We start from the raw sequence: 12,726 nt of genomic DNA, 5'->3' as shown, positions 1-12,726 counted from the left end.
ACACATTAGTTCAGAATCTCTTGCATTTCAAATCAAGTACATTGTGGCATGCACTAAAGCCTGTAAAATAGTCTTTCCCCTATTTCTTGTCGCACATGCATTCAAATTCAGCGAAGGAACGCGATCCATACTTCTGGTTCAGAGCAATTGAAAGTACAACTTAGAGTCTATGTGGGAGAGAGCGTGTGACCCTCCTCTAGTTCATTCCGCCTATTAAACACTATATAAGAGAATTGAGTGTGTGACCGACCTCCTAGTTAATGCCTCTCTTAAGGACACGATCAAAGTTAGGACAAAAACCGAGTGTGCCTAGTGGCTTTCTTCAACAAGCTTAATCCAATGGTCCTTGCTCACAAGAAGCTTAATCCGATGGTGCACATTGCTCTTAAGAGTTCAAGGGCTCTCGAAAGGGCCTAAAAGAAAGAGGGGGGGGGGGGGGAGGGGGGGGGGGGGGGGGGGGGGGTTTGCGACCAAAATATATGAACTCTTTTCCGATTCACATGGCGTACAGTAGAGTACTCAGTAGACGCTCATAATTTGCACAAGGAGTAGTGTAAGGGTAAGGGTATGCTACAAATTGAGGGTTAATTAAGCTGCCACAGCAGTTTCTGACGTGGCACTCTCTTTCTTGTTTGAAGCTCCCATGGCGTGAGACTCATCTTTTAGGATCTGACGCTGTCTGCATTCCTCTGTGCAAAATGCAGCGTCGCCTCTGCTTGCATGCAAAAGGGGATTGTTAGGGTTGAGAGAGAGAAAGAGAAAAAGAGAGAGAGAGAGAGAGAGAGAGAGAGAGAGAGAGAAGTTTTGGACAAATTCTCACAATAATTTTTACATTGAGATTACCTCAACATCATGAGCTTCTGTGAGGGAGGCACCGCACACCTAGCTAGGTACGTTTGGGGGCAGGGGATTGCCGGGCCCCCCACCCGGCCGACGGTCCCATGCCCCCAATCATACCTAGCTAGGTATGTGGTGCCTCTCGAGCAGAAGCTCATGAGGCCGGCCGTCTCCTGCCCCCAATTGTACCTAGCTAGGTATGTGGTGCCTCTAGAGCAGAAGCTCATGATGTTATGCATTTATGAAAAACGCTGAAAAAAAGACTCCATTTTCCTACATGATAAAATTTGTAAATCTTCTTGCACACACAGACACAATGCCCAATTTCAGGCTTAAGTGGAGAGAGAGAGAGAGAGAGAGAGAGAGAGCATTAACCTAATTTCAGACTTAAGTAGCCAGAGAGAGAGAGAGAGCGCATTAATCCAACCTTACCTGTAGATAAAGATATCTCTCTCATGCTTCAGACGCCTCTTGCAGAAGAAGCAGTTGTCCAAGAAGGTCACCCTGGGGATCACCTCGTATGGCCTCTCAGACTGGTGAATGGCACCTTCAGTGTGACAGCCACGGCCGGAAATTCTTGGCATCTGCGGCGACGGATCGGACTGGCTGCCGCCGCCAGCAGCCATCATCATCTTCATCATCTCCTCAGCATGCTTTAAGATCTCCCATTGGCTGATGGCCGGCGGCTGTTGCTGCTCATGAGGAGGGGGGTGTTGCCCTTCGTCTGATGGTGAGGTGGCAATATTGCAGCCTGCAGGCCCTATTTGGGCCATGCTAGTGGTTCTTTGGAATCTCTTGCCCAGCATTGTCTGGCTTTTTTGGGAGGAAGAAGGCTAAGGGGGGGAGCTAAGGCTACTTCGCTAGTGAGCTGTGAATCAGCCACTACTTCTCTCTCATCAGGCTTCCCAAAGTTCAGGGAAGAAGAGCTTGAAGAGGGGAGCCTTTAAAGAGCACATTGTCTGCTCGCCCGAAAAGGCCTCATACCCCGCAGACGCAGAAAGAAAGAAGAAGCTCCAAAAAAAGATCTCTCCCAGCCCCAGGGTCTTGGACAATGATGGAGCAGCAAATGGCCCTTTTTACAAGCGCCAAGAGAGAGAATCTAGTGAGAGAGTGCAAAAAGCGTCCTTTTTACAGCGAGACTAGACCCAGTCACCTGCTGCTGGCGCCTTCCTGTTAGAGAGAGAATCAATGATGAGACAGCAGACCATATGCCTAGTGTAATTGTAGACGACAATAGCTTGAAAGAGAAAGGCTCACAAAAGAGGTCATCCGCTAGTGGAGAGTCTCGAGACAGCGGATCTCCTTTCACTCTCCTCTCTCTACTCTCTAGGCAGAATCACTGTAGAAGATGCATTATAATAGAGACAATACGAGCATGTCCCCCGCATTGCAAAAGCGAAAGTGGGGGTGGGTACCTCCTCTCTCTCTCTCTCTCCTCTCTCTTCAGCATTATTACATGAGGGAGCTAATATTAAATTTGGAAGGAAGAAAAAAAGGGAGGCTACCTAATTAAAAATCGTAGAGTTTCCCAATTATATATGAAATTTTATAATACTTGGAATTAATAAAAACTATTTCTAGAGAGACGTAATGGCTGTTCAGAAAAGAACAAAATACCAAAAGAATTATGCGAGGCCTTGTAGCAATTTTACGTCTAGAGAAAGTAAGAGAGAGCTATCATCGGATCATCCTCACTCTCCAAGCAGTCCAAACCGTCGATTCCATGCCACGTGGTTTCCTCCAGTCGCCCCGATTATGACCTTTGTCGAGTTTGTCCCAATAATTTTGGATAGCCTCTCTCTCGTCATCTGCAACTCGCATGCGGAATCTGCTTCGAGGAACAGGCCCTTTTTTGTTTGCATTGCATTTTTGGCACTCTTCTTCTCTCTTCACTTTCTCATTCCAAAGGAACTTGAAATGTTAACTCCCGAGTCCCTCATTGCACTTGAATTGTTTAGGTGGTTGTGCGGGTATGGGGAGAAAATCGGTCATTGCAATCATTTTAAGGAATTTTATCAAATTGTCGTCGACCCTGTTTGGGTGTCTATTAAATTGCAAATGGTTGTTGGATGGATTTTATGCAAGAAACAATGTTGAGTTTCAATCTTGAGATTGAGCCGAATTTTTTCGGGCTTCGATTGGGTCTAGAGCAGGCTTAATATGAGTCAATTAATGGCTTTCTGAGGGTTTGAATGCATGCTAGATTCTACAGACAAAGCGGGGTTTTTTTTTTAAGTATTGATTTAATTATAAGGAAGGAAAAGGTACAAGCACCCTTAAGGGAAGATGGGACTATCGTGGCCACGAGAGAACAGGCCCAAAGGAGGGGAGTGGGATGACATCAGTAAAAAGATGAAAAAAGGGAGAAGTATTCGAGGATCAAATACATTCTTGAGGGCTCATAAAAGGAGAAAATTACACGTCTCTATCTTTGCCATCTAAAAGCTTTTTTGTAAATCCTTGACTTCCATTACTATAACATCAATTACCAAACCATAAACTCTCTTTCTAACCCCAATAAAATAGATAGACAAAGCGACTGTAGATGGGGATGGGGATGGCCATAAACTGCTTTGTTTCTTTCGAACCAAATTTGGCAGGTCCATAGGGGCACATCTATAAAGTTGCATTCACCCAATGACAAAGACCTCCAACTGAGGGAGGCATCCATATTGCAGGTTTTTTGAAGCTCTAATTTAAACAATAGGTTAAATTTGCAGTGAACAAAAAGGTGGACAAAAATTCTTCATGAACCTTGCACCTGTGGCAAATTCCGTCTGAAGCCCCAATTTTCTTGGCTTTTGTGCCCATCCAAACACCTTGGTGGAGGATGAGCCACATGAGATAGCTATCCTTGATGGCTATAGGGTAGGACCTGATACATTTAAACGTGTATTCCCATTGCTTAGTATTCCATGATAAACCCCATTTGTTATTGAGCGTTCTAACTAAGTTTGGATCCATACTGGTGTTCGCTTCTTGAGAAAGATAAATGCTTTTGCAAATCTTGAAGAGAGAGAGAAGGGTTGTCCTTTAGGACACCTCTGCAACCAGCTCTAAAACCTTTGACAACTTTCTAAAATCATAGCTGACATCCTTGGCTAATAAGGTAGTGCTAAATGAGCTCATATCCAGTGAGTCGAATACCATCTTTATACACATCTTTCCAACTTTTGATGTAAGAAACTAGGAAACTAGGCTCTACTGGATCCTCCTCCCAACCTCCCTTTATAGGTGGGCACCTAGCCCCTTGCCCTAGACGAATCCCCTGTCCACACTGCCTAGCCCGACCCTTGGCCGTAGTCCTTGCATAGCCTAGTTCTTAGGGTACAAGACCCGTGTCCTGACATTACTCCCCCCTTAAAGAAGAGTTTTCGTCCTCGAAAACAAAAGTGGAAAACTTCTTCTTAAGAACACTAATGTTTTCCCAAGTGGCACCTGCTTCAGGGCGGTCTTTCCACTTGATTAATGCTTGTTGTCGTACATGATGGCGTGTATGTAACTCATGATAATCCATAACACTTTCAGGTTCATGCGGTAACGTAGGAGGTTCAATGTAATCGACCAAAACCTGTTGGTCAATGACGTTGTTGTCCCCATGTAACCGCTTTCGTAAACGGCTAACATGAAACACCGGATGAATGCGAGAGTGTGATGGTAGTAGTATCTTGTAGGCACGATCACCAACTCGCTTGAGTATTTTGAAAGTCCGTTACATGTTCATCCCTAATGAAGGTTACGTGCCAACGTACTCTGTCAGCACACCTAGTAAGTCCTTGACGTATGAAAGTATTGACACAATCTCCAACCCCACCACAAGAAGTGTTCAAAGTCGAAAATCGTACTTAAGCAAATTCTAGAATAGGGAGAAAATCATCTATCTAAAAATGCATTGTGCTAACGTATGCTCTTAGCAGATCCTTTAACACAAGATTACTCTTTGTAATCTTTGTAATCTGCCTATCCCCTTGGACTGAGGTGTGTTTTCCTCACGGTTTACAGACAGTCGTCCTAGATGACTGGTAAACGGGAAATCACAATAGTGTTTAACATTCCATGATCTCTATTGGTGATTAGTGGATCCAAAGATAATGTAATAGAGATAGTGCACATAGAGTGCAAAATGCTTCATAAGCAACAATCTGTGGAATATGCATGCCGTTCCAAATCAGCTCTTGCTAAACACTAGGGCCCATAACACCTAGTGTGCATGCATTTAGCAAATACTAACCGAACCTATATATCCATAATAATGCTTGCCAATACTTATGGCAAATGTGATGCGTCTAGCACGCAATAAAAAGAATGTAAATAGTTCTGAAAAGAAACTAAATACTTTTATTTTGCAATCTTTTGCAAGCCTTGCTGAAACGTCTGAATCACAATAAAAGGTGAAACATTGATCACGTCTAGATACAGACAATGAAACTTTTTCGTTAACAGCTTATAGCCTTGCTATATTTATAAACAACCATCTGTAATGTTGTTTAGTAGTACTTGTATCTTAACAAGTCATTCTCCGACAATTTCTGGCCACGAAATTGCTCCTGATACGTCGTGCTAAAAATGGTCTACAAAACAGATGTGACCAGCACCTAGGGACTTTGTCGTGACACATAATTGACATAATGGCGCCAGTGTCAGTCCAGAGACTCATATTCTCTACATGTGGAATATGTCTCATATAAGGATGTGTGAAAAGGAACATCCTTCAAGTACAAGATGTACTTGTGTGTGGAGGTAACTACAGACACTCTACGACGGGAGTGAGAGGGAGCCTCATTCATTGCCTCCACACTGGCTAAACCAAACTCCTTGAGTTCCTAAACCATGTTGTATCCCATGTGACAACATGTGCCATATTGAATCCTACAAGTGGAGTCATAACAGTATAAGGCAGAAATATAGATTGGACACTTGGCCCAAAATACTGTGTGCCGACATGCCCTTGGCATGGCTCTATAACATTCAAGCGTATTTATATGTCTTGAAAAACCAAGTAAAGCATACTAAAAATGGAATAACACCAAATCAATAGATGCGTACCTGGAGATTTGAACGTAATGTTCACTTACCCGTCTTCAAATGGAGAGGAGCACGTCCCCTACCTGAAAAACAAACAGTATTGCACTGGGAACCTTGTTTGTTGCCTTTGCAACCTAAGCCCGTGAATTAGAATCTACATAGTCAAATCCCTTGATAAGACTTCTTTGTAGAAACTGCTCAACTAGGAGATAACGGTAACCATCATAGTTAACCGTGTACAAATTGAGTGGAATCAACTTAAAATGTGTGTTTGTCTGCTACTACCGCGTGGTAGATTGCGGAATTCTTTCCTTGAAAGTAGAACTGTGAGAGATCAACTGTGATCCTCAATGCAGATCAAACTGTGATCCGTAATGCCTATGGGGTGATGTAGCAATTACTCGCTGAGTCTTACCCCAAAACCGTATGTCCATAGATACTTCGTAATGCTATAGAGAGAGCAAGAGACGCACACGAGTGAACTACCGATCCCTTAGAACCATGTTGTCACCCCTGATTGCTGCGTTTATACTCTGTGGTAGAGATCAGTCTGTGTGAGGTTAATATTATCAAAAAACGCACATGAGCGTTTGCATTGAAAACATGTAGTGGAAAAATGACACCCTAAACATCCAGAATGATATATGTAATGACAAGACGCTTGCTTGTCAATTAGTGTCAATGTGTACACCGCTGGGTAGAGTTGTTCGATCTTGAGAACAATCATCCAAGGAATACCAACAAGTGGATCTTATCCTAGATTTAGCAATGGCCCGTAGCCAGCGTGTGTGGTTCATAGCCCGTATGGCAATGAGTGTTCAATCGATAAACCGAGGAAATAAATGTGAATGGCACCTTGCCTAATTTGTAGCTGATAATTGTAGAGCCTCGTGGATCAGGAGAAAACATGAAACAAACTTCGTAGAAAATTTTCATGTTGTACCTTAGAAAAAGAGGTGAAGAACGAACAGAAGAGAATGCTGGGCTGAGGGACTTTCCATAAATGTCTAGTTTGTGTGTGCCCAGAACGTGTGCTCTTAGACATCTTATGCCTGACTGGCAGCTTATCCTATAAGCATGCAACCATCTGACTGTATGATGCTCGCAGCGCAAGAGGGAAACACAAGTCAGATCTTGACTGTCTACCGTATATGGGTTGTGAATCCATTAGAAGTTTTTAGGTTGTTTTGTGTGCCTCGATAGCAACCGAAAATTATGGGAAACAATGCATAACTAATAGTGTCCTTGACAGAGTAATTTGTGGGAGCATACTGTATACCATCTGGGTAGCATGCCTTGCATACAAAAACGAAAGCACGTGGCTACCGTGATAACCGTTGAAGTCAACACCCTAAGTGCCTTGCACCGGTTAGACTGGTAAGGATTCGATGAGATGATATCCTGAATAATGTAGGTGCCCCAAACTTGGTTGCCAACTTGTAGGACACGTGTATCATATACACCCTAATTCAGTGATCTTGCATGCATCTCAGAATGTTTTCTGCCACAGTCAATTGGGGTTTAACAGTACCCAATTCAAAAAAAACGTACAATACGCTGAAAATTCCATATTGAAGTATGAGAAAATGGGTACGCATAACATATTCAAAAAGCCATATAACTATTGTGCCATGCGCCAAAACTGGAGTTTATGTCAAAGCACAAACTCATGCATCATGCTGAAGTTTTCTGACATGTGGGCACTGCTTTTTTTGATGTGTTCCTAAGCAAATAAAGCATAATTTTTGACTTTTTTCACGTTGAAATACGGATGGTGATAGGCGCTTCTTGACCACGTTGGTCGTGCCCCGATGTGTTCTGACAACCGAAGTATTGTGGTCATGTTGGACCTCTTTGGTCATAACTGGTAAATTGGCAACCCCCTGGGTTGCTGGCAAGTGGAGAGCTGATTCTGGTAGCATTTTGTAAATTAGTTGTGTAAGATTTTCTACTTGTGTAACCAAGATTTGAACCGTGACAACGAGCTTGCAAAATCGGGCATCAAAAGTTTTCCAGTCCTGTCGAGTGACAAACTCCCTGGCATCTGGCAATTGATTGTCATCCTCTAGAATATCCAACACGCTCTGTGGAGGAGGGGTTGACAAACGAGGAGACAGAGATTGATCACCTGGGTTTGCACCATCCATCCCTGTTGCCACGAGGGTACTCTCCGTGAGAGTATCCGGTCCCATGACATCCACAAGTGGAGCCCATTCGATATATTCAAAGTTGTAAGGGGGAACCTTTAGAAATCTTATAACCTATTTTTGAATGGTTGAATAGTACGTATTAAAGTAAGACCAAAAACTCTCAACATACTACATCTCATTTTTTACTAATGCATTAGTTCATTAGAAAACTGTTGTAAGCATAACTAATCTACAGAATCTTTAATGTCAATAGCTTTCGATTTCCCTTGCTATAATACAACATCTTTGACTAGCCAACCCAATGCATTAGAAGAGAGATGCGTAAAAGTGATATTTGCAATGAAGTAATTTATCACTTGTTCAATACATCGCATTACAAAATCAATAAGAAATAAGAGTATGGCACTATTGTCACATCTACCATATTTACATACACACATCTGCTTAAAAGTTTGCATAGCAAGTTGTAACCTTTAAGCATGTTTATGTGTGTGTTCAAATATGACAAAATGTGCCAATCGTGCATAGTTTATATTTCTCATTGAATTCATAGTCATTCTTTCTGGACAAGTGACTTTACTACAGAGTTCAGATAAGAAAATGCCTTATCCCTGACTGCGCAGACCATTGTGTCGCACTGCAGGGAGGGCTTAAATTCAAACACTCGGTCTTTGGCTATGCATACCATCGTGGTGCATTGCAATGAGGGCTTAACGCGTGATACAATTACTTGCCTACAATGAAGTAACTAATCTTATCCAAAACAATATATTACGACATCATTGAGAAACAAAAGTTGTGCGCCATTTGTGTACATCGTCTATTTCTGACTAGTTTGTTATCGATTGTTTTGGACAAGGTCACACGCTTTACTTCATAGTCCAAATAAGTGTATATGTTCGTCTTATCCTTGATTATGCAAACCACTACAGAGAGGTCTGTGGTCTAAATATACACCTTGTCCTTGACTGTGGAGACCTCTGCGTCGCACTTTAGGGAGGGTCATACCTTTATAAGCTTTTCATTTTAAATTAATTGTATCAATTAGGTTTTTTTATGTTTATGTTTAATGTCATTCATGTTTATGAAATTTTCATGCATTAACCTTTGGATTTACTTCTCTAATGTGCTTTGCAAAATTCCAGCCATGGTAGAGACAAAGTTGTTACATGCTCATAGTAAAGTTGGTATTCATGCTCTTGTACTCTATTTATATTATGTTACAAAGGATCATCTATGACAAATCTAATTCGCTTGCATCAAACTTTGAGGACTTCATTACAGAGTTTGTGAGACACTATTTCACCAAGCTAGAAACTTCATTTTCTTTCACTCAATCATGCTGACAAATGGAATCATGCATATAATGATTAAGAAACTCTTAGGGAAGATTGTTAGGATGTGCGAGAGCATCCAACATCTTGAGATCAAGATTGTCCAAGGGATTCTAGATCGAATGCAACTAATTTTGTAGCTACATTCAGAGCTTAAGGGCAAAAATAGACAAGAAGACTCCCCAAACGTCCAAGGACTGAAGAGGAAGGACTAGTTGCTCATGAAGTGATTGTTGGATCTGGAGCCCAAACTCCAGTAGCAGTCACATATTCTACATGCGTCTCTATCACACAGCAATTGGTCTGGATGAAAGCCAAACCCCCACAGTCCTTCACTTGCTTGGCACAATTTTAGTTTTTTTACCTATAGGCTTCCCAACTTGGCGAAGGTTGCTTTGTTGTTCTGAATCAGGCCAGAGTGACACGTTCAAAATTCAAGGATGCAATGCACACGCCCAAGATCTACAAGCTCATATGGCACGGAAAATCCCCCATACAGATGGCACTAGAAGAGGGCACTCATGACTATTCAACATCGTGGCTCAATCCTTGCAAAATCCCTTGTGTGTCATAGCCTTAAGCCAATTCTTAACTTTAGAATGTGGAACGATGGTCACCTAAAGCAGTGGATACAATCATTCCACCATGATGGAAGCAAACCACGTATAAGAGAGTTCCAATACACCTCTAGATATTTGGATCTATTTATTTGAGAACATCTTACCAATCACGAATGCCCTCTTACAGATGTTGAAGCTTTTGCATAGCCATGACTTTCTACACAATGATCTGCATGCTTGTAACATAATGATACACTTTGATGCCAAGGGTGTATGTGTCGGCATTGCTAATTGGAGATCAAGCACCATTGCAAACACCAAACATATATTTTCTCGCTTGTTGCAACTAAACCCAGAAGCAAGAGCACAACAAGGAAGAGATTATCCATGGACAACTCTTGAAAATATTAGCACAAACCCCCTCTTTCACTAAAGCCTTTGATGTATATAGCTTATGCTAGAATCTTAGACGCTTGATTTTGTGTATTCCACAGTCTCTTGAACGTGAAAAGCAAGCTTTTTTGTGCAATGTATTGCAACATATCTCCCAAGGGAAAGAGAGGAATCCCTTAAATAGACCAAAGACATGGGATTTATCACTTTCTATGAATGGAGCCCATAATGCTGGCTATAATACTGTAACTTACTCTGGTCAATAACTAGTTGATGGTTAGATAATCAATGAATCATAAGTGTTTTGCCATTATTTAAAATATGCAATGCTTGCTCATTCTAAGTCTTTAGGTATTTTTTAAACATCACCCATAAATTATTTCAAGTTCATTTTTAACAATGTTTCTAAAGCAATTTCAAAGGTTTAGGGTCACACACATTTTATGTTGCTAATGTGTGATTCTTGCTATGCACAAATGGAAAACATACCTCAATATGATGACATACCACCCCAACATGATGATATACCACTTGAGCAAGATGATGTACCACTGTAGCTTGATCAAAATGCAAATGAAGACCCCTACCTGAACCATGAACTAGCGCAACCAGTCTACAAGGAGGAGAAAATTCGTGTAGCTAAAGGCAATCTATGTGGTTTGGAAAAGTCCCAACAAGATGAGTCAAACAATGATGGAGAGACATTGAGCTGCAAGGAATGCAAAAAATTGTGCCCAAATAATTTTGCATGGTACACACTTTTTAGAGCCTTTGGCAGTGCAAAGTGTTACCCTCCTTTAAAGATTTTTGACCTACAATACACGATATTGGAGCAACATATGCATACATGATTCTTACAGGTGTACATACAAAATCAAGACAACAACCAGATAGCCATTTACTTTGTGCAGCAATTCTATCGTTATTATGTTTTGGTACGCAAACTGGACTAGAAGGATCGACCTAACACAGAAGGATTTGGCAAGGGATGGTCAGCAGAATGAGTTCACGCTCAAGAGACAACCTCCCCAAGGAGACAACAATCCTTGAGCAATAGACTACCCAAGGCATAGAACTCTCCATCCAAGGAGAGACTGCACAATCATTGCTTGCTCGATGCGAAGCACTAGAAGCTGAGAATGTTGGATTGAAGCAAAAACTAGCTAGATACAAAGAAAAGTTTGGTCCCTTAAAAGAGGATATATCACAAGCATGGAAAATTGGATCCATGGGAACATATGAGGTTTGCTTATTGAAGATCATGGGAGATTACACCCAAGATCTAAGCTAGATCTTATTTATGTATAGCCTATCTTTTTTTGTAAATGCCCTTTTTGTAAAAGCTCACACTTTTATAATAAGTAGATTAAAGAAATTACTTTGATTTTTGAGAGAGAGAGATGTCTGGAATTATTTGAGTAATAATATGTTGCTTATACATCATCTAGAGCATCAATCGCAAGCATCAAATCATCCACTTTCTCTATATCTAAATAATTTGGATCCACATCTTCCAGATCCCACTCAATTTCATCATTAGAGTGGGCTTTATTAAGTATGGAGCCTGATTTACCCCTTGTAATTTTCTGTGATAAAAACGCACATTTGTAAGGCCCCCATTATGAGGAGAAGCCATCGTGCGTGAAGAAAAATCACTCGTCGAAAATAAAACTCACTCGCCAGAAACCAAAATTTCCACGACCAAAATTCAGGGGCAACTTTAGGGGGAGTTTTTTTTTCCTTCGCCAGAATATTATGGCCAGACGACGGCCGAAAAGTGGTCGGAAAAGGACCAGTCAATTGGCCGGTGGTGGCCGATGGCCGGTGGTCGAAAGTCAATAGCCGATGGTCGATGGCTGAATTCAATGGCCGGTGGCCGAATTCAAAAGTGGACTTGTCTTCTCAAGGCGGCCACACATGGGCGTATTGGAGGGTCCGATTTGGACGCTTATCTACACAAGCGCAGCTACACATGGCGGATTGGAGGGTCCGATTTGGACTTATCTACACAAGGGCAGCTACACATGGCTCCCTCTCATGAGAGAGGGCAGCCCTTTTGTCCTATAAAAGGAGGCCATTTCTACACACATTACATAGTGTGAAGTTGATGCAACAAGGTGAGTGTGAGGTGGTGAGAGTGAAGCAAGGCGGGAGCTCCATTAAGGGTATAATCCCTTTGTAAACTACTTCTTCTTTTGAAGTACTAAAGCCATTGAGTGGTTGCTTTTCCGTGGACGTAGCCCACATTGGGTGAACCACGTATATCGTGTGTATTCTCTCTCTCTCTACTCTATAATCTCTTGTGTGTGAAATCTATCTCTCTCCATTAAGTGATCAACTCAAATAGCTATTTAGTTACGTCATATTTCCTAACAACTGGTGTCAAAGCAAGGTTTGATCGTAGCTAAATTATCTCAAGGAAAGGAT

The 12,726-nt window shown here is 41.7% G+C and overlaps 1 protein-coding gene across 1 annotated transcript; it reads right to left on the bottom strand.

The window, feature by feature from the left end:
* Positions 1-476: 476 nt before the first annotated feature.
* On the bottom strand, positions 477-1,860 carry LOC147423552 (uncharacterized). Its single transcript, XM_086501845.1, has 2 exons — positions 1,270-1,860; positions 477-712 (listed from the first exon to the last, which is right to left on the bottom strand). The coding sequence occupies exons 1-2, from the start codon at positions 1,641-1,643 to the stop codon at positions 589-591; spliced, it is 498 nt and encodes a 165-aa protein (XP_086357971.1). The 5' UTR covers positions 1,644-1,860; the 3' UTR covers positions 477-588.
* Between the last annotated feature and the right edge of the window lie 10,866 nt (positions 1,861-12,726).

This window comes from Adiantum capillus-veneris, chromosome 26, assembly GCF_014529385.1.
Source record: "Adiantum capillus-veneris isolate H3 chromosome 26, ASM1452938v2, whole genome shotgun sequence".
NCBI classification, from domain to species: domain Eukaryota; kingdom Viridiplantae; phylum Streptophyta; class Polypodiopsida; order Polypodiales; family Pteridaceae; genus Adiantum; species Adiantum capillus-veneris.
The sequence above is the reverse complement of the archived record's forward strand: the minus strand, read 5'-3'. Positions and strand labels throughout refer to the sequence as shown.